Source organism: Trachurus japonicus, chromosome 21 (genome assembly GCF_045865225.1).
Source record: "Trachurus japonicus isolate A0001 chromosome 21, Traja_1.0".
NCBI lineage: Eukaryota > Metazoa > Chordata > Actinopteri > Carangiformes > Carangidae > Trachurus > Trachurus japonicus.
In genome coordinates, this window is record NC_140927.1 from 16,368,663 (window position 1) to 16,390,508 (window position 21,846).

The following is a 21,846-nucleotide window of genomic DNA, read 5'->3' on the forward strand; positions in this document are numbered from 1 at the left end:
TACAGAAGTTGTAGATAGGGGGAGGGCCTCAGGGAAAAAAGGTTGGGAGCCACTGGCCTGGGGGATGCAGGGAGTAACATGGACCGATGACCAGGAAAAAAAGAAACGGAGGAAAACCAGAGACTGACCAAATTAGAAATATTTATTAATAAAATCCAGTCAGTAGTCAGTAGGTGACGGCACACGTGGCACAACAGCACTACAGCCGTTAGAAGGAGAAATAGCACAAAGTGACATTGTATTTCCATTCACTTCAGGTGAGTTACAGGCACAGTGTGTTTATAGTATTTGTTTTTAATTTGAATTAAACAAAAAAAAAAAAAGACATATTTTCTATGATATAATATGAACATGGTGTAACAGTAGCTAGAGTCTTCCTAGCGACACGCTCATATCTGAATGTGGCTAAGATGAGCTAAGTCAGCTACTGAGTAGATGAGGGAGGCCATAGCACTCTGTAGAGTACAGTTTACAGTAAGACTCATGATTTCAGCTTTCCACTTGTAGGAAAGATGGTAATGTTACTTCTTCCAAAAATCCCTCGACTCACATCCACAGTATTTTGTCAAACTTGACTCCAAGTGGCTCATTTAATAGAACTGCATTATAGTAATTACATCTTTCAGTGGTAATTAGAGTATATGAGCCGCTACTGTATAATGATGAAAGACCTGTTTGGTGGATTCTGACAAACAAGATAAAATAAGCTGCAGTTTATTGGCTTGACTTCCACCGTGTTATAGCCGTCTTCAGGGACCTGTTGGGGGTGAGGAGTGTGGTCTGTAGAGGCAGGTTGGTCATGGGGCTGGTCTTGTTCTTCCCTCTGATCCAGCTCTCGATGGACTCTCGCTCATAGGAATATCCGTCTGTGGGGTAGATGGATCTTAAATCTCACACTGAAACAACCATTTATGTAGTGGGGAGAAAAAAGGGGAAGATCTGTACAGAAAGAATCACAGGCACCAGTTTGAGACAGGGGATGGGTCGGGTGATGTGTCTAACCTGCAGCGATGACTGGATCCCTCATCAGCTCTCTGGTGATTGGACACAGAAACTCATCGGGGGCCTCTGAGCCGCTCTGCTCTGCCTTCAAGGCCTCGATTTTCCTCAGGAGACGACCGCGGAGGCCCAGGGACTCTGAGAAAACCGAGGTTGGTGTTTAGTATTCTGCTCAGCGTAGTCGCTGAATTACATCACGTGGTGCGGCGCAACTCCATGTAACACTTAAAAACTGAGTGAAGCAAAGGTTGTTTGTAACCAACATTTAACCCAGTGAGTCATCATCAAAGGCCAGACTGGGATTTCACAATGTGCTCTGTTAATGTGATTCCACTGAGATGCGTGGCGTCAAGTCTTTTCTGTGAAACACTTGACAGACTTGACTGTCAGATAAAAGACAGGCAGGAATAAAAATGGACTTGTGCTCTGTTCAATCTGCTCTGAGACACAAAGAGCCAGACACACTCACTATGTGATGATGGCTGCACGATGCAGGCCGAGTGTCTCCCCGAAGAGTTTACGTGGCTCGTGGTTCAAAGTTAATGTCTCTCACCGCTCAGCTTGAGACTAAAAGACTCCCAAAAAAATCTCCCTACACACAGCTGCATGTCTCTCCACCCACTGACATCACCCTCTGAATTTGTCATCAGCTGCAGATTTTACCAGCGGCTTCAACTGGAAGGACAATCACTGCAGCCACACATGGAGCCGTGAAGGAGCAGGAGGGAGCAGACCTTCACACAGTCATACACTCACATTTCCCTCAACCCTTGGAGATATGTCACCTCATGTTTTTATAAAACGTCTTACACAAAATACACACAAGATTACTGATTTATTAGTGCTCAGTTTACATTAAGCCAAGGGTTAGAAAAGCCCCTCCTCACTCTGTATATCGTATACCATTGGGGTGCATTACAATGAAATATTATAGAAACATTGACTTAATCTGACTGATTAAGTGATTCTGTGATTTTTTTTTTCCTGTAGTGCCACCATGAGGATCACGTATGTAGTTTTGACTCAAATAAATGTACGGTGGCCCTGAGGGCTCAACGCACTGAAGCTTAAGAAAACACATGCAAAGAGACAAACATGCTCCAAATTCAACAAATTCATAATTTGACAACACGTGCTGCAAAAACTGAGTGTTTCTGGGCGACAAAAAAAGTGACAGACCCAGGTAAAGGCTATAGGCTAACAGTAGCTAGTTATCTTTGCAATAATGTCAGAATCATTCTATATTGACAGTATAATAACCTAAACAAGGTCACCTTACTGTATGTTTAAACACCACACACAATTAGCCATCTTCATAAATTGTAGCCAGGTCCGTCACTTGTTCGTGTTCCCCAGAAACACATTTGACTCTTTGCAGTCCTTTTGTTTTGAAGTTGCAGTGCATTGAGCTCTCATAGTTATAACCATCAGGATTTGTGTAACCTGTCATGTCCCTCAGAAGATGAACCCTTAATTATAACTGCCTTGCTGATCCCTTACATTTTCGTGTCACAGTTTCAGTAATGTTGTTGTTTGGCTGTTGTGCTGAGTGCAGCCTCACAGAGCTGCTAGCCTGGCTGGAGACTCTTAGTCTTGTTTATTATCTTCAGATGTGAGGTATTAACTCAGCCAGGTCAGTTATATCAGATTTTTAAATGTTTCCTCTTGTTTCAGAGCTGCAGTGAAGTTTTTCACTGATTCATTACCTTAAAACCATCTGGTTCCAGGGGGAGATTTGATGATGTCAAGACCAAACTAGGATGAAGTTGTGATAAGCTGAAGTTTAAATTAAAGTTGCCTCTGATGACTGTGTGTGGAATATAAAACATCTGGTGCAACATCTGGGTAGATTTTGTGTAGAGTGATTGCATCTGTGTTGTGGTTTGAATTGAATATGTACTTAAACCTTTTGTCCCGCAGGTCGTGACACCCAAGGACACCATGCTCTGAGGACGTTTTTTATCAATTCATACGACACAATCAGCCAAACAAAAACCAAAAGGAGCTACTTAACAGACAACTATTGCTCACTGAGGACTCTGTTCCTCCTCCTGCTTCTGCCGTCCATGAAAGCTTTTTATACAGCAGGAGGTAGAGGTGGAGGTATGACAGCATTCAATCGCCCATCACAAAGACTTTGGCTCCTTGTTGCCATGGACTCAGTGCAATGGAAATACTGGCGATCCTGTTCGAAGTACAGCAGGCAGATGCAGCAGTGGAGAGCTGCCGTCTCACTCACAAAATAGTTTAGATCCCACGCTCAATCAAAAAAATCTTCTCTGGATGAAACGCGTTGAACTCATTAACAGCTCTAATTCATCCAAGAAACGACTCTTGGATGAGAAAAACTGCTCCTAACACTTCTATAGGGTTTAGGATCCCCCCCCCCCCTTTTTTTCCACGGCAGCACAAACCATTAGCACTATACTGTCCACTTTACATTTAGATTTGATAATTTGATGAGTCGCTGCGGCTGCCGTCTCCACAGATACACTGAAATTTTTTTTCTCTCATCGCTTTACTCAAAGATTCATGAATATTTCATCAAGCGAAGTGTGCTGGAATCTAATTTGCCGTGTGTGTGTGTGCTGCAAGTGCAAGTCTACGCACATGCACACATTTACACAAACAGCATGCGAGGAAAATGATAGTTGTTGGTTTCACACCAGCACCAAAAAAAAAAAAAAAGGACAGGAAATGTGGCAAATCTGCTGTTTCCTCTGTCCTCGTTCTGTGGTAATGAGAGCGCACGATAAACACACAGGAAGAGATGCTTGCTATGTAAGACATGCTCTGCATCACTGAGCAAGTTGACTACTTCTTTTTTCTACTGTGTTCACGGCTGTCCGGTTCAAGCAACCACAACAGCAGCTAAAAGGTGTTTTTACTGAGGGGGTTTGATGCAGCTTATTACGTGATTACTGATGAAAAAGTAGCTGTAATCAGACTAAAGACAGCTTCTATGCGCCTTCATGCAGTCGTGTGGACTGTTTGATACACTCCCGTCAAAACTGTGTGTGTAAATAAGAATTCAAGGCAGCAAGTGCCCTTATCTGAAACTGCCAGAATTGAAATACTAACAACAGAGTGCTCGTCTCGTACGTCTAATACAAGGACACAAAATAAAATCCATTAAATTTGTTATTGCAATGGAAAATAATTGGGTTTCAATCTGCAGTGAGGATGTGAGCATAACTCATGAATATTTTTTGACCAGGTGCACAAACAGTTTCGCAGAGAGAGCTGTGCGTGATATGCTAAAAAAGTTGGGCTGCAAAATAAGTTGAGATCATATCTAAAAATAAAATATGAAACGTTGAGGTCATTAAGCTAGTTTCAGTCTTTGTGTATGACTTTTGCAGCCTGTGCATGACTCTATAGTGTCTTAACTTGTGTTTTTCTCCATTAATTTTCATTATTCACAGTGATTGATAATGACAGTGATAGTTTACAGGTACACGTGATAAGTTAATGATAAAACAGATGTCGCGCAGTAAATACAGCTGCTCTGCCATCGACATGTCTGTGAGACTGTGCTGCTTCTTTGAGAGGAGCACAGACGGGTACAGATGGCAGATGTATTGATAGAACAGATGATTAAAGGCACGTGGACGTCCACGTTTTTTATTCATGTAATTCAAAGCATTTTTTTTTTTTGCCTTTAGATGTGAACCTGCAGAGTTTTAGACATCTTTCCCCAGAGTTACTGACACAAACAAAAGTGCTTTTCAGAATGTCACATGAAAGCGCAGCAACAAAAACTCATCACCTCAGCCTGACTTCTTACCAAACTGAACTCAAATATACTGAGCATTATTTTTATTATATATATATATATATATATATATATATATATATATATATGTGTCTATATATATATATATATATAGACACACATGTATACACTACAGTATATGCTTATTTCATGTTTATGTGTGAAAACAGGTGGAAACAGCTAGCCTGGCTCTACCTGAAAGTAACAAAAACCAGTTATCACTACTACTAAAACTCAAACTACTTTACATTTTATATCAGTCGAACTCTGCAGGAAAGCAAATAAACAAATCCTCCCAAAAATATGAAACAATTTCTTTAAAGCGTAACTGCCTTGGTGGTGGTAATGAGGTTTATATATGTGCACTGGGGGCTACTACACTGTGTCCATCCGCCTGCTGGGAGGAATATTTGTTTGCTGGCTGCAGTTTGCAGTTTATACAGTGACTTTCTGCGCTGAGACCTTGGACGACCCAGCATGGACTAATCTTATTTTGAGAGGGATTATCATTGTTTGTGACGTAAAGGTCATCCTAAGGGGTACTGTCCTCGCAACGTGATTTGTGATTGTGTAAACAGACAGAGATGCTGTGGCTTCACGTCCCTAAATCAGATCACTATTTGGAGGGAGTTGTGTTTCTGTGTATGTGTGTGTGCGTGTATAAATCAGAGCATCGATGAAAGCTGCTTATATCATGCTATCGAATTTGGGCTTGTCATGTTTTAGGATCAAACAGTAAATCCCCACAAAACACTGAATCTCAGAGCATGTGATTTTGTGTGCGCTTGTGTGTGTGTGTGTGAGAGAGAGAGAGAGTGCAAGGTTCACTCGTGAACATGTCTGTGTTTTGTGTTTCATTCTCACCAATTCCCAGCTCTGTGGCCGTCTCCTTGTTCAGCTGGATGAGCTCTGGCCCATCAATGTTGTTGGCTTTAAAGCGGCCGACAAGCTCCTCCAGTCCTTCCTCACACAGCCAGGTCTGCACATCCTCCTCCGACCAATCAGCAACCAGCAGCCTGCAGTGACCCGGCAACTTCCTTTCTGCACAAACACACAACAGGAAGGCAGGAAGTGCTTTGCTATTATACCCCCGTGTCCTGCAGCAAAACTTATCAGTTGCAAACAAACAGCTTCCCTCGCACTCCGCAGAAAAGGACACATTCCCTGACGATTAACATCCACACGCACACGCACACACACACACACACAGATCCCTGACCTCGCATACCAGCATGTAACGTAGGGGGAAAAAGAAAAGAAAATTAAATCCAGGGTTGTGTTATTTCAGACTGTACCAGCATGCGGCTCATCAACCTTCACATGACACCATGTGAGCGAACAGCCATCGTTTATCACGGAGGCTGAGATAAACTGGCCTGTTGTGTGCCGGCCCCCGTTGATGACACCTCACAGCAGCCTCACGGTTCCCATCGCCCATCATTAGCCGTGTGAAGGATAACCCTGGAGCGTGGGAGGTGTAGCTCATTACCATTACGTTCCAGCCTCACCTCTTGTTACCTCGGCCGGCTTAAATAATTCACAATCAATGAATATTTTCTTCTACAAAAGATTCTGCCTTGAATGCTAAAATACAATTTGATAACCTCCCTGCCTGAGCGAGGGAATGAAAAAAGAAAAGAAACATCCTTAACTCAAATGATAAAATGTCCTGTGGCTGCACTGATCCTTGAGTCTATAGAAACATTTGAATCTCTGTTTGGTTCATGATTCATTTCTCTGTGTACAATTGTTGAATGTCAAAGCATAGTCTGGAAATAAGGACTTTCTATTGGACACTGAACAACTAAACCTTGAGCTGATATTAAACATGTCCATTCACTGCTAATGCTTTAGACACATGTGAACAATCCTTGGGAGTCTACATCCTCGCTACACTACCACCTCCGTGTTACTGCACATGGGCACTGGACACGTTTTGGTCAAAACCACCACAACCGTCATCTTTCATGTGGTCTTTAAAAGAAAACGTCACAAAATTTCAGGGCAGCCCATCCAATAGTTATTAAGAAATCTTAGTCTGGGGCCAAAGTGGTGGAGTGACTGACTCACTTATTCATTCTGCACAACAGTGAGCAGAGTAACACCACCTTCTCTCTGCCTGATTGTGTGTGGAGTCTTCCAGTCTAGGAGGCTGAGTCATGGAAACACTGTGCCAAAAGCATGAAGCTTCGCTGCAGACTGGGACAGCTCACACTGCAGTGTTTAATTACTTGGACAGATGCACATAAGAGGGTTTCTTCATCTCCATTCTTCACAGCTCAGAGGATAAGGCTGGCGATAGTCTGTTTTTCTTGCTGTTAACAAAATCCCATGAAAAGACCCAAACCAACAGTGAATTTATTCTACTAATAAGGATTGCCTGTGTATCCAAAACCTGTTGTAGCTCATTTCTTTCAGCCAAAATGCACCACGTATCAGGAGGTCGGATTTAAAATTGAGGGTTAAAGATTCATCTGTTTGCTACAGCGTTTTATTTAGGGTTCTGTCTACAAACACACGTTTTCAATCAGTCTGGCTGATCAGACCTTTAGTCAGGCTGCAGCAGCTGGGTACAGCTGTCACATAATGTCACCACACTCTGCACAATAATAAGAATGACGACAGTCAAAGCTGCACTGCCTTAACAGGTAAACAAGTGCAAAAAAGTGGAGAATTTGGGAGGTGATATATATGATATATTTATAATTTTACAGTATTTTCATGTAGAGTTATAATGTAGTAGGTGGTATGACATCTTATACCTTGAATTGCATTTGTTTTTTTGGAGGAACTCTGAATTTATTGGAGGGATGGGGCCAGAGAAGAACCTGAGGCTGATCTGGATCATTTATTCTGAATTTCATTTTTTTTCTCAGCAGTTCGGTGTGTTGTTTGACAATGGCCTTGGCATAGGTCTGCACTTTCTACTTTTTTTTTTGTTATTTCATCTTACTGTAGTCCATCTTCACTTTTTCTTCACCCTTTTTTGTGTTAAATCTGACCCAACTTTTTTTTAAGCTTCCAATCACTTGTCTTACATAAAACACTTAAAATATCTTTCTTTAAATGTGTTATGCAAGCAAGAGGATCTGTGTATCTATAGTATACTTTGGCAGAGCAGTAGGAGCTACTCCCTGCTACATGCTAATATGTCAACAGTTACAGTGACTACATGCTAGTGTTTAGGCTGTATTTACCATGTCATGCTAATATATTAAAATATTTACAGTGACACATTAATGATTAGCAGATATATTAATATTTACCATGTTCTTGCTAATACTGATGCTTTAAATTATGACTGGTTTTCCCTTTTAGATTCACAGAACACACCACATCACATGACACAACACACAAAATCACAAGAAAAGCTCAACAATAGCTGAAAAAAAAAGATGTTATCTAAACTTTTACTGCGCTGGCGAGTACAAATTAAAATAAAACAGCAGTGGGTTTTTTTTTTTTTAGCACTGTGACTAACTATTATGGATTCTGAGGAATTCTACACAGCAACACTTTTATTTACCTTGGCACACTGGCTGTCTTGATTCAGCTGCTGCTGAAAAACATGAAAGGGAATAAGTTTATTACATGAAAAGAAGGTAAGAAAGAAGAGCAGCAAAAGGAGGGGGGGGTGGATGAGGAGGGGGGAAAGTAAGATCTTCACTAAGATGCTGAGTTGGATTTTGCTTTGTCAACAACAACATCATCCTGACTAATAGCAGATGAAGAGTATTCCTGATGAAGCTTCAAGGCCTCCAGATGTCTGACGGTTGCACCTTTTCATTTTCTATTCCAAATGTTTTCTTTCATGTGGTTTGGAATGTTTTTTTAAAAGAGGATTCACCTCTATAACAACATCTCTCTGAAGCTCAGAGGTAGTTTGCCCTGCTGCACCAATAAACATCAATCACCGCAGCCAGACAGCAATACACGTGTAATAGGAGCTTCTCTTGCTGGAGATCTCCCAAAACACTCTTTGGGGCAATCTCTGGCACGCCAAATGGCTTCTGGGCTCTGAATCACTGCTAACAGTCTGTTTAAAACAGAATAGTGATTGCGCATTTGTAGATGCCAACCTAAACAAATTCACTGTTGAGTATTTACCAGTTGTGCTGCCCCCGTCTCCTATTCTCCACACGTTTACTGTTCTGTCCATGGAGCCGGTTGCAATCCACGGCATTGTGGGGGACACAGCTACGGCCGTCACGTACCTGCAGGGTGGAGGGGGAGAAACAGATGTGTGTGGATGACAGAGTGAAACTGGAAGAAACAGGAAGAGATCGGCTTTAGAAGTCAGGTTTCCTCTTAGAAAAAAAAGAGAAAAGAAATCATGTCTTAGACTTAGATCATACAGTATCTTAAATCCTTTCAAGCGCTTCAAAGTGCTCTGCTGGTTCCTACCTGTGGTGCCACTTCAATGAGAGCAGCGTTGGAGGATACACTATTGCATCACTGCACCCAGTGCTTCTGGGAAAAACTAATCAAGCAAAAATCACACATTTTGCTCCAAAACACCGGGACACCTATTCTGATCGCTGTGGAGATTGCACAGTGGTGGGTCGGGCCATTTACCTGTCGTGCTGCTTCAAAGTGTGTAGCAGGGTTCCCAGGTTCTGTAAACAAAGTACAAACAAACATGAATGGAAACAGAAATATTTGGCATCGTGTTCACAGCCGTTGTGTTTTTCTTTTGGGCGTTACTTACTGCGTCACATATCGCAACACTTTTATCCACTGAACTGTTGAATAATCAGAGAGTAAACAAAGTCAACTTCATTTCCAGGATCCATATGTGAGCATTTGCATTATGGAATAATAAGTAAAGAGAAAAATCTGGATTCCTGTCAAACAAAAAACACACTTTTTTTTTTCAAATGCTACAAACAGAGCACAGATTAACCTTCATTATGTTTGAATTGGAGCCAGGAATGGCAGAAGGACCCAACAGAAGCTATTCACAACAAAATACACTCCTCCTGTGGCTGAGTGAGGATACAGCAAGTCCAGTGCTCAGCAGTGGCATCTGCTGCTTACAGCATTTTAAAACATGGAGGAGGGATTTTATTTAAATTGGTCCAAATAAGCAAATTATTTCATGGCAAATTATGAAAAAAATTACATGACAAATAAAAGCCTGTAAACTCCGACACAAAGGTCAGAGTTCAATTGATGATGCAGGAGATGTTTATTAGAGCTGCTCACAGATGTGCAGACAAGAGGAAGTTATTTATGTGTCAGTGATGATGAGTGTGTGTGTGCGTGTGTGGGTGTGTGTGTGTGTTTTACCCTGAGACGACAAGATCTCCATCAGAGGAGAAAGCACAAGACAGAACAGGAGCTGAGTGACTGGTGAGAGTGTGAAGGAGCTTCATGGTGCAGGCTGAGGGTCAATGACACACACACATGCACGCACATAGACACACACACACACACACACACAAGCACGCAAGCAAGCCAAGAGGTCAAAATAAGTTGTATCTGTATTTGCTCAGCTACAGGCCTCCTGCAATTTATCCATGAACTAACAGAAAATACTGAAATTGAGTCCTTCACACAAGTGTGCACACACACACGCATGCACGCACACACGCACACTTCAAAGTGCATCACTGACTGGATCTCCACCCCTATCCCACAGTCTGACAACACAAAACTTTCTCTTTTTTTTATCAATGCCTCCTTCCCTCTCGCTGGCTCAGAGCTGTGCCACCTGCTGACAGCTGCTTGGAAACAAAAGATTTTCTTTATGGCAATAAAGCTGTGGTATTCACAGCCTAAGAGACAACGACACTTCTCAGAAACAGTCCACCATGAAGTGCAATCTACTGTATGAGCCAAAGGTAATTGGTCTTAGTAGTATTTAAATCAACCTTTAACACACATCTTTAAAAAAAAAAAAAAAAAAAAACTCTACACCATGAGAGTAGAAATGCTCTTCAAGCTAATTTGATACTTTCATACATATTTATGACGTGATATGAATCAATTACAGGTGTGTAAGGAGGAAAAAATGAACATAAACTGCATTATTAACTTTCACAAAATGTAACAAATGGGATGTGTGAACGAGAAGCTCGTGGGTGAAAGAAGTCATCATCAAAGATCTTCCGATAGCCCTGGAATATGACTGTCAATATACAGAGCTTACAAAGTGAGCAGGGTCTAGAAAAATGTTCCACATCATCAGCAGTCACACCAATCCCTGCTTCACAATTGGTCCCTTGCTTCACTGAATCATCTACACTTGAGTCTCTTTCTCATAAAAAGAGTAGAAGGGGGGGTTGAAGCATGCAGTCCTCTTGCCAAGGCAAGATAAATGCACATTTCACACAAGGCAAAAGCCTGTTGCAAGCTCCTCCACAGAGAAACGCTGCAACTGAAAAAAATTAAAAAAAAAAAAAAATTAAATGAGGACAGACTGTGTCCTTCTGCTATAAGCTGCTCACAGATGAAAAAATCCCCACAGACCACAGCGGGTCACAACGTGGGACATGTCCCCCCGCCACACACACCCCTCCTCCCGGAAATGACAGTTACCACGGCAACACATCTTATGAACTAACAATGTGGCGCATTCACACGACACTGACAAAAATACAGTCTGTAGGCCGGTTACACAATCCATGAGCATACACGACAATGTTCTTGTTCTGCCATCGGCCGTACAAGATAGAAATGTCAGAGTGGATATATGCACCTGATTTCCTTCTTTCCTCCAACCACACTCTCTCTCTCTCTCTCTCTCTCACACACACACACACACACACAGTCGCTGTCCTCTCAGCTGCTGTATTTCAGCAGAATGTCTTAAAGTGATGCATTATTAATGAGTCAGACTGCAGCTGATTTATTCCACACACTAATAAAATTCTTTTATTCTGCAGAGATTTCAAGGTTAAAGCATTCAGAGGGCTCTCTCTCTCTCTCTCTCTCTCTTTCTATCTATCACTCTCTCACTCCCTCAGATGGAGTGATGGAGCTTGCGGTTGAGGAAGCGGGCAGAGGGGCCTACCTGCTCCTTCACGCTGGGAAACAATCCATATTTTCAGCTGGCTGTCCTGTCCACAGGAGGCCAGTCGAAACTCCACACAGCAGCCATCTGCAGAAAAATAACACAAACAGCCACATTCTCCCTTCTCTGAATGTTCATGCTCCACTGAGTTTAATAACAAGAGATGACAAATACTATCTGATGGACCGTCTGTGAACACATGGCAAGGATTTTTTTTTTTTTTTTTTTTTTTTTACAATATAAGAGGCGGTATAAATGCAGTGTTTGGTTAGGGCCAGGTTTTCATGATTAAATTCATGTGATTTTTATTCCCAAACAGCGGCACAAAATAAACAATGTCCTTTTCTATTCAACAGGTTGTTTTTAGCCAACTGCTCGCTGCGATAGATCTCACGATTATCCTGCTGCGTGGGTTTACACAATATTGTCTAAGCAAGGCAGCAAGTCCTGAAACTGAAACTGTAGGAGTTTGGAAAGTTAAAGGATGAATTTAGCTAAAAGCTGATCAATGACAGCTGCACTTTTCTCCTGCTCACCGTGAAGTCTGTGACAAACTGAGACTGGAAGAGAGACGCACTGCTGCTGAGTCACATTTACATTTTATTGATTATACTGTATTCAAAATAATCATCCAATTTTTCTCACTGCAAAAACTACATTACTCTAAACATGTATTTTATGTTGTTCTATATTTTCTGTTAAATCCTTAAAAAAAATGATTTACAGCATAGTTTTTTTTTCCACAGACCATTTCATTAAAGCTCTCTGAACTCACCAACTTCAAACTGGGGTGCAGAGCTGCAGCAGGTGACTCCCAGGTCATGGGCGTCCTTCTCAGCATGCAGGAGGCTGATGTCCACATCCCACAGTTTAAGGTCTCCATGAGTGCAGCCAGTCATGAAAAACTGGCCACATGGAGAGAAGCAGCAAGCCACAACGCTGGCCTCGCTTACTGTGCTGCATCTGGGAGGGGAAACATTTGGATGGATGACTTGGGTTAAATGGGTCACGGGCAGCTACTGCAGAGCTCTTTCTATATTTGTGTACATGCTTTTTTGGGGGTTAGTTTTTTCTTTCATTATAGTTTTATCTACCGGTATATGTATTTTTGTTATTGTGTTTTTGTACTTGAATGTATATACCCCCCCTTTCTTTTATTTAACATAGCCTACACTAAGACAAATGACTTGTAGGTATAGTGACTGCTTGGCAATAAAAGCTATTCTTATTCTGGTCCTGAACCAAGTGAAAACACAGAGAGCAAGTTTCAAAAGTAGCACTTTGAGTCCTGGACTGAGTTTAATGAGACCTGCCAGTGTTTTATTTAGAGACAGAGAGACATAGGGTGCTTGTAAAAGCAAAAAAAACAAAAAACTGTTTTTGTGTAAATATTTAAATATTTTTATTAGATATTAAGAATTGATTGTTATTGCTGATCTTGTGAACAACTTGTTAAGTTTGCTGTGGCCTTTGATCTTTTCTAGTCTCACGTGTCTCTAACAGGAACCTATGTAAGAATAACTAACATCTAATCTAATGGGGGAAAAATAGGTTTACAGCTGGGTTAATAAATGACCAGGCTGGACTGAGAGCTGTTACAATGCCTGTTTAAAAAGGACTGTTTTAGCCTATATTTCCCCCGTGTCCTTCTCACTCATTTTGGTGGTAATCATTCAAGTATATGTCTATTACCCAGAATGTGACAGTTTATTTCTTCACCTGATCGTTAAGCTTCAGCAGTGTTTTGAGCTGTACCTGCGTAGTGTCGTGGAGGGGAAGTCCCACAGGGACACGGTGCCATCAGAGGCCCCTGCCAGCAGGAGGGAGGAGTCCGGGGCCAGTGCGCACACTCGGAGCGGGCTGCGGTCCGGCTGCTGCAGCACCGCCGTCGCCTCACCTGTCTCCGAGCTCCACACGATGACGGATCCGTCCGTGGAGCAGCTGAGCAGGAAGCCGCCGCAGGAGCTGAAGCAGCAGCAGTGAACCCCGTAGCCGTGGCCCGACAGAGGAGAGTAGTGAAGCTCCGAGAAGTCGGCCGTGTCGTAAACACGCAGGGTTTTGTCTGCGGAGCAGGTCGCCAGGAGGGATGGGGAGAAGGCGCAGCAGCTCAGCTCGTCTGTGTGCTGACGGAGAGTGCAGATCAGTGACACCATTTTGAGATTTGAAGATGTTGTTGTGGTGGTGGTGGCGGTGGCCCGACAATGGAGGCGGTTCACTCGCAAGGTGGCGCACAACGCTCAGATATGGAGCCTGTGAGGAGGAAGAGGAGAGGAGGAGAGGAGGAGAGCCAAGTGACAGACAGCAGCAGACTGTCAGCTGTCAGTCACACTGCTGACGTCTGTCTGTGGCTCTCCTACAGTACAGTAGGAGCAGGCTACTTCCCGTTTCAGCACAGCCATAAAGTCTGTTATCAGTCATGTGACGATGACTTATGCAGTTACACAATGTTCATAGTCTCTCTTTTTTTTTCGAAATCTATTTACATCATGGGAAAAACACAATGTCGATTTTAGCATAGCCTTGGTATGTTGAGTACCAATTTAAAAAAGTATTCTTTTAAGCATAACATTAGTCCAGAAATCTCTTTTCAGCGCAGAGCTCGTTTGAACTACTTAATAGTGTTTGGCTGTCACATCCATAACATTAGGATTCATTAGTTGATCCTGTTTAGTGCCTTTTGTGGCTTTAAATGTGTCAAGAACCAGGTTAGAACAGCTGTGGCAGCTGTTGAAGTGGAGCATAAGTATTAAGTATGAAAAAAGGAAATACTCGAATACCTTTTTTAAATTGTGAGAATCAACTTATTTGCATTACACCCCTGGCACCAATATTTTTGTGACTGGAAAATCGCAAGACTGGGCTTTGATACTTTAATAAATGATGAGATACCTACACTACAGTAAGGAGGGGGAGATAGTGAGTGCTTAGTGTAATTGGGAAAAACAGGTTTATTTGATCTTTGCCACACATCCAACTATTTAAAAATAATATTCCTGCAAAAGTTGCTACTCATTTCATAATATTCATAATAAAATACAGTTACTTCAAGTCTTCAGACTTCAGCTGTCTGAGTTGCCTCCAGTGGACCGTGACTCTGTCCAGCTCCCAGCTGGATTAAAGCCCAGTGCAGGTTTCACGTCTCTCCACCACAGGATGTCTGACAAGGCTCTGGCTGAAGGAAATGCTTGGAGATGAAACACACTATGCACCACATCAACTCAGTTCAGAGGAAAAGCTCTTAAGAATTTGACATTTTGTGTAAGGGTTTCTTGCAGTATATTGTGCAGGACACATAGTACAGTACACACACTGAAAGTATAAAAAAAAAGAAGAAAAAAAATCCATACATTGTTCAGAGGTCAGGCACTACAATACTGAGGAGACCACATTGTTTGAGTGGATAATCAGCACTGTGTAAGACATATACTGTATTAAATGCTACAATCATCCTTATGCATTGACAATATATTCAACACAATTTTTTTTTTATGTATGTACACACTTTACATTTTAGAAATAAGATGTGTAAACTGTGACAGAAATTAACACTATACATGTGTCAGTGATACCTCCTTGTATTACACAGTTACCTCACAATCGCAGACGAACAGTAGCACTTGCTGGCACCCTACAGTTGCAATAGTGTAAACAGTTTTTATTTTTTTTAATTGGCCTGTTCAATAGTCCATAAAACAATCTTTGATTTTGTTAAAGCTGTGTGCCATTTCCTACTTTTTCTTAGGAAAGACCAAAACATAAATACTTGAAAAATAAATACACATGTACACAAGGCTATACTCAAGTACTCATAAAAAAAAAACAGTGGCCTATCTACAGTGGAAACCTTTGACTCTCAAGTACAATATTGAGTCTAAAAGTCAGTGCATTTTGATAAAGAATACAGTATTGCACTTGAAGATACTAATTTATTAAGTGTTTTTTTATACAGTGTGTTTGTCCTTTCACAACGTACGTCATTGTTATTTTAACTGTATACTGATTTAGTGTCACAGGTGAAGAGAAGGCCTCCAACACCAGAGGAAGTCTGATATGTAGTAGAAAGAAGCGTAGAAAGTCCTCACTTGGAATTTCTTTTTATTATTTTTTTTACTTGAGCAGTTCAGTCCATCGTTTGTCGAAGAATCTCCTCATGTTGTGACCGGCTCGTCCAATTTCAGAATCATCTTCGTTGAATTTTTCACAGTTATCAAAAACCAGGTTCACATCAATGATGAAAGTCTCCAAATTTAGGTACCTGCAATGATTAGAAATAGTTTAATTTTCAATTTATATGCAGCAACAAATCAGAAATGAAAAACTATGTATATATAAAATACAAAGGGAAACCATGCATAAATGAAACAGTGTAACAGTAACAAAAACCTACTGGTTGTTGGTGAGTTTTTCTCTGATGGTGGAGAAGTCCATGGGCTTCTTGATGACTTTCCTGTATCCAGGCACAGCTTTGTGGTTGACTGGTGTGAGAAAGGGCCAGGCATCCTGATGGGCCTCCAGCTCAGCCAGCAGCACTCTGGAGGAAACAACACAAAGCTGAGCCTTTGTCCTACCATTATAGTGCCATTTAAACTCGCTTTTAGGGTTCAGTATGATATAAAATGACAAACACAGATGATTATCGTGTACATGTTATCATAGGGGCTCATCTAAAAATTCCACTCAATCTATGCTACTGTAATAGGACCTATATATACAGTGTATGTGTTCACACCTACCGACACATGGCCAGTCCATTTGTGTTGTCTTTGGCCACTTTGCCTTTTTTCACACAGGAGACAGGGCTGTCATGCTTGGCCTGGGAACTGGTTGGGCTGTCGTCTCTTTTCCTTTTCTTAAACTCCTTGGTACCTTTCTTTGGCACGCTGTTGCTGCTGGCAGCCTCCTCTTTGATGAGCTCTCCTACCACAGATGGCTTACTATTTCGTTTTACCTCGCTGCATCTCTTCCCTCCTCCACCTGTTCGGCTCTGTTGCTTCCTGCTCCGAGGGGAATGACCACTTTCCTGAAAGACAGAACACACAAACTAATGCTGCAGAGCCACCTACAAACATAAATCACATTCAAATCAATTAATTGGATGTGAACTGCATATGTGATACAATTAAGCTGTCATTTTGTTGTAACACAAAATGTACATCTATGATACACGGCCCTGTGGATTAACACTCAGGGTATGTTGATGTACCTTTGCAACACAAGCTGGACAAAACCAGTCGCCATCAGGTACTGTGGTAATCTTGGGTTTATGGCAGTATGTGTGGCAGCCTTTCTCACAGCCATCACACAGTAAAAGCAGCTCTTCATTATCTCCCTTTTGACAGAGGTGGCAGTGCTGGAAACATCACAATAAATATAGTTCAAAAAGAGATACTGCACATCTGTATACATCTTTAAGCAAACTAATTCTTGCTGATTTGTTTTATCCTTAACATTAAAATCCTGCATATTTTATTTTTGTTTTTAAAAGTATTTTATAAACTAATGGATCAAATAGTATTTGATGAAATGAGAATTCAGGCTGAATGAAAACAAAGTTTCATCTACACATAGAGTAGTTGTACAGTTGGTTAAAAACTGGTCTTTAAATTTTAGCTGAAACTGTTGAAGATTAAAGCAAATCTTTGATAGAGAAGGATTGAGGGTGAAATGAGGCATCACTAACCACTTTCAAGATGGACCGTTCCCAGGCGATGGATTTCTGCAGCTGCTGAATGCAGAGTGATAACTGAGCTGAGCTGCGGACTTCACGGAGGGCTTTAGGCCACAGCCTCATCCCAGGAGCAGCCTCCTCCTCACTGCAAACACAGATGCACACAAACCACATCACCATGAATGATAACAGTCAATAACAGTCAATAACAATATCAACCAGTGAGAAAATAAGTAAAGAGGAAAACAGCCCTAGTTTTTTTGTTTTTTTTTGAACAGCCATACATGTGCAGAATTACAGTTACCAAACACATCTTGTACAGACACAGGTACTGTAGGACTATCCGTTCTGAGTATTTGTATCAATGACATCATGATATTAAGATTGCTCTTTACTGTAGTTACCTTCGTTCAATGTTCCTCTCCAGCTCTGTCAGTCTACTGACGGCTATATCAAGAGGATTGTTCGGCCGCCGGACCACAGTGCCAGGAGGTTGTTCTGGGCTGGTTTCTCTCCGAACCTTATTCTCCAGAGGTGGGGAAGGGAGGAGCTTGTGTTCATAATACACCAGATCCTCCCATTCTGACTGGGGCTCAGGACGCCTCCAACCCTGAGGGATACAGTAGAGACATTTTGTCATCACAAGTCGGTGTTTGGTGACACAGTAATGCACATGTATATGATGTAGGGACACTAATGGCTATCCCAGCTTACACTGGAGAAATCAAAAATTGAAATGGAAAAGCAGATGTTTCTTATCTGTATGAACTGTAAGTAAATAAAAGAGCTGGATGTCTTTTGCCTGTACCTTGACCTGCAGGCCGGCAGACATGACTTTCCTCTCCAGCTCCTCGACCTGCTGCAGCAGGCTGATGTCCACCTCCATGGCCTGCTCCTCCACACACCAACTCTCCACTGTCTTCTCACTCACCTCCTGCTTCTCTAGCTCTGCCACATCAATCACTGCCCCCATGAAAAACACACATACAAACATTATAGTTAATGACAGCCTATAAGAAGTAACATATTTATACATATTAACAGAAGGCAAGAAGGTTAGACATGTTAAAAAGTCAAATAACAACTTCTGATTCAGAGCCGAGGAGATGTGGCCTCACCATCTTTGCTGTTGGCACAGAGCTGGGTCATGTACTCCATATGTTTTTGGAGCTGTTTCTGCAAGACCTTCTCTCTGATGCCTCGGTTATGGAGGGCCTTGACCAGACTGTGCAGTTCCTGCAGGTTTGACACTTGCCACCAACCATGCAGCATCTCTGCCAACACACACACACACAATACATTTAAAAACTAGTGCCACATTATTGTTAACAAGTATTGTCATTTTATTGCTTAATTTTAGCATCGTTGTATAACTGAGTGACAGTCATCACAGCATGTTTTCAATACTGTCTGGGCAGTGAATATATTTAGTCCAGAATATTTCACTTGTGAGAGCTGGCAGTGAGCCGTTCTTACCCTCGGGGATCGGCTGAGGTCTAGGGTAGTCCTGGGTCTTGGCCACCTCCACAGCAGGGAGTGAGGCACAAGGGGGCTTGTCACTCAGGGCCTCTGGGGTGTCACTCTTGTTGACAGTGTTGTTATTCACCAGGAAAAGGACCTTGTTCCCATTACCCTCTTCATGCTGGGAGGCCAGATCCAGCACGGGGGGTAGAGAAGTGCCAGAGAAGGGCAGGCTGGGACTTGTCGCTGTACTGGACACGTCACACAGTGTCAGTCTGCTTTGATGAATGCCAGACTTTACTTGCTGAGAGGAAGAATACACACACAATTTTATCCCACTGCCACATGCATACTGTGAAAGACAATGGCAGCAACAATGCTAACAGTTTCTCATTGGCTTGCAACACATGTCAGTTTTCTGAAAAGGCAATAATATTGTCTGCGATGGGTACAGCATTATTGTTATCCTCTAACCTGAAGGACGGGCGATTGTGTGTTATTGATCCCAGCAGGAGCGTTGTAGCTGGCTGTGGCTAGGGGATTAGGGGAGAGGGAGGAAGGGGATTTGGTGCTTATGGTCTGTGGAGAGGAAGAGGAGGCTGGAGGACTGGAGCCGGAGGTGACCGAGGACTCATCGCAGGGAGAGCGCGGCAAGAGGCTAAACCACAGGCTGCTCTTCTCAGTCAGTATCTTGGAGAGCGCGTCGTCATGAAGCATAGACTGAGGGCTGTAGGTTACCCAGGGACTGCTTTTGAGCTGGGGGGCGCTGAGCAGAGATGGCACTGAAGTATCTGTTTTATCGGTCAGTCCCTGCTGGGGGGTTCCAGATGGCGGGCTGTGGGATATTCCCGTCTGAGAGGTGGGATGTGAGGGATAAGATGCAATAGCAGGGGTTTTAGCAGAATGACTGTTCTGTCTGTTGCAAGAATTGTTGTCAGAATCTCGAACCATTTTGGCTACTTCAAGGAGTTTGCTGAGCTTAGATAAGGAGCCAGGTTTCTGCAGGAAGAGATTGAGGCTGTCTTTGTCTTGCTGGCTCTCTGGTGTGGCTGCATCTCCATCTGTGCTCTGTGCAGGACTGGATATCACTGGTTTCTTTATCTCTTCCAGTGGCTCCTCCTTTATCCCGATCACCTGAGCAGTCTCTTGTCTTTCCTTCTCTTTCTCCACCTCTTCATATCCTGAGAAGCATCAAATGATCAGTGGAGGTAAAAAACACAAAAAACTAAATGTTTATCCTCCTGTACACATATACACAAGTGAATAAAAAGTAAGCTATGGGGCTCGCACCTTCACCACTCTCCATGCCCTCCACAAAGATGCCACCACAGTGTGGAAGAACCCAGTAACACCTCTTGTAGCGGTCCTGTCCAATCATTGTGGAGCGCAGTGAGAGAGATGAGTCAAACAGCTTCTGTCTGATCTGACTCTGTTGCTAAAAAGAGAACAAACACAAGAGGTTGGGCTATGATGTCTTAAATTCATTGATTAGTTCCACCAGAGAAAGAGAAAAGAAAAAAACAGTCCCAGAGGATTGAAGTTACCTTATATATTCTCTCAATCTGTTTCTCTAGCTCTTCCACGCTGGCTGAGTGTACACTGTCGTCCTAGATGAAGAGATCTCATTAGTGTGAGGCCAGTGGAGCAGATGACATTTACTACAACAAACACTGATTTGGCTGCTGGCACCAGTAAAAAGCACCGTGCTGTTACTGACCTCCTCTTCACATGTCTCTGCTTTCTTTCCTTTCTTTCCCCCTGAATCTTCTTCATCCTCCTCATCATCGTCTCCCTGGTCCTCACTGTCATCATCTTCGTCCTCTTCTTCCTCGCTGTCCCCTTCTTTCCTCTTGCATTTGCCTCTGGCAGTGGGGATGACACAGGTGTGACTGTCCTCTCCTCCCACACTGCTGTCTCTCTTCCCTGTCCTCTTGGCATGGATGTTCCTCAGTCTTCATCGTAAAAAAAATGGACAGCGGAAGAATGAAAATCAGCTTTTCCTGTCTACATTCCTGTGAGATTTGACTAGGTAAGATTTCTAGGTCATTTCAGCATCACCATCTCATTCACTAAACAAAAATATTCTCGAGTGAATGCACAGTAGCTCCCAGCAACAGCTTGGATGAAGCGTATACTCACTTGCGGAGTTTTCCCTCAACAACCCACTTGTCCTTCCTCAGGTTGGTCATGTGATCAATGTTTTTGTCGATCTCACTGAAAAGTATCAAATTGAAAAGGGTGTTTCTGTGACCTTTATGTATAATAAGTGCATGATACATTTTACTCACACTGTGCAGTGTGCACCAGATGTGTTTCTGGTAGTGTAATGAAAAATTAATGACGTTACTTGATGCAACCTTGTGAAACTGTCCATCAGACCGTGGTTTGTCATATTTCATGTGATACTTCTGTTATTTCATCAAAATTTAAGCTCCCAGAATAGAACAAGTCATTTTTTCTATTCTCAGGCAGAGACGAACTTGCGTGCTTTGGGCACATATGACACACTTGTACTGTATAAAGCACTTAAATGCTCCCAAACAATTATGTACCACATTCATTTAACTAATGTATTAAAAAAAAACAGTTTCATTCCACTTGTTTGGTTTTGTTGATAAAAGCCCATTAACACGCTGTACAAAACTTGCTGTTGTGCTGTCAAGTGGTGGAAATAAAAGACACAGCTCACCTGGTCACAGCTTTACTGCAGCAGAGCTCATTAACCAGGAATGCCAGCATGGAGGCCTTTTGAGATGGGATGTGGGCCTGAAACGCCTTTGTCCTGAGGCTGAGGGCCAGGGCAGACAGCTCTGTCTGCTCACAATGGCCCTCCATGTAGATCTGCAGGATCTCAGACACATTGTCTCGGTTGATCTCCACATTAGTCAAGTGGTCCCCCAAGCTGGTTTTGCTCTAAAAAAAAAAAAA

The 21,846-nt window shown here is 42.4% G+C and overlaps 2 protein-coding genes across 4 annotated transcripts in view; both read right to left on the reverse strand.

Moving 5' to 3' along the window:
• Positions 1-128: 128 nt before the first annotated feature.
• On the reverse strand, positions 129-14,723 carry LOC146964955 (WD repeat, SAM and U-box domain-containing protein 1). Of its 2 annotated transcripts, none has more exons than XM_085765610.1 (11): positions 13,545-14,723; positions 12,565-12,752; positions 11,790-11,876; positions 10,064-10,157; positions 9,483-9,516; positions 9,350-9,390; positions 8,882-8,988; positions 8,301-8,330; positions 5,639-5,815; positions 1,003-1,137; positions 129-866 (listed from the first exon to the last, which is right to left on the reverse strand). In XM_085765610.1, the coding sequence occupies exons 1-11, from the start codon at positions 13,940-13,942 to the stop codon at positions 715-717; spliced, it is 1,443 nt and encodes a 480-aa protein (XP_085621736.1). In that variant the 5' UTR covers positions 13,943-14,723; the 3' UTR covers positions 129-714. The 2 variants fall into 2 exon arrangements, with proteins under 2 accessions (XP_085621736.1, XP_085621735.1); XM_085765609.1 differs by having other exon boundaries at positions 8,301-8,333.
• The window catches only part of baz2bb (bromodomain adjacent to zinc finger domain, 2Bb), a 48,311-nt gene continuing 41,184 nt past the window's right edge, over positions 14,720-21,846 (reverse strand). The window contains exons 14-28 of one of the 2 annotated variants that reach the window (XM_085765607.1): positions 21,608-21,831; positions 21,058-21,132; positions 20,636-20,870; positions 20,463-20,525; positions 20,209-20,353; positions 19,393-20,099; positions 18,934-19,222; positions 18,576-18,731; positions 18,266-18,420; positions 17,862-18,067; positions 17,470-17,602; positions 16,993-17,139; positions 16,523-16,809; positions 16,177-16,320; positions 14,720-16,044 (exon numbers count right to left, since the gene is read on the reverse strand). In XM_085765607.1, coding sequence (XP_085621733.1) covers positions 15,897-16,044; positions 16,177-16,320; positions 16,523-16,809; positions 16,993-17,139; positions 17,470-17,602; positions 17,862-18,067; positions 18,266-18,420; positions 18,576-18,731; positions 18,934-19,222; positions 19,393-20,099; positions 20,209-20,353; positions 20,463-20,525; positions 20,636-20,870; positions 21,058-21,132; positions 21,608-21,831 — 3,114 coding nt within the window. In that variant the 3' untranslated portion in view covers positions 14,720-15,896. The remainder of the gene's footprint in view (positions 16,045-16,176; positions 16,321-16,522; positions 16,810-16,992; positions 17,140-17,469; positions 17,603-17,861; positions 18,068-18,265; positions 18,421-18,575; positions 18,732-18,933; positions 19,223-19,392; positions 20,100-20,208; positions 20,354-20,462; positions 20,526-20,635; positions 20,871-21,057; positions 21,133-21,607; positions 21,832-21,846) is intronic. The other variant, XM_085765608.1, reaches the window with a different exon arrangement.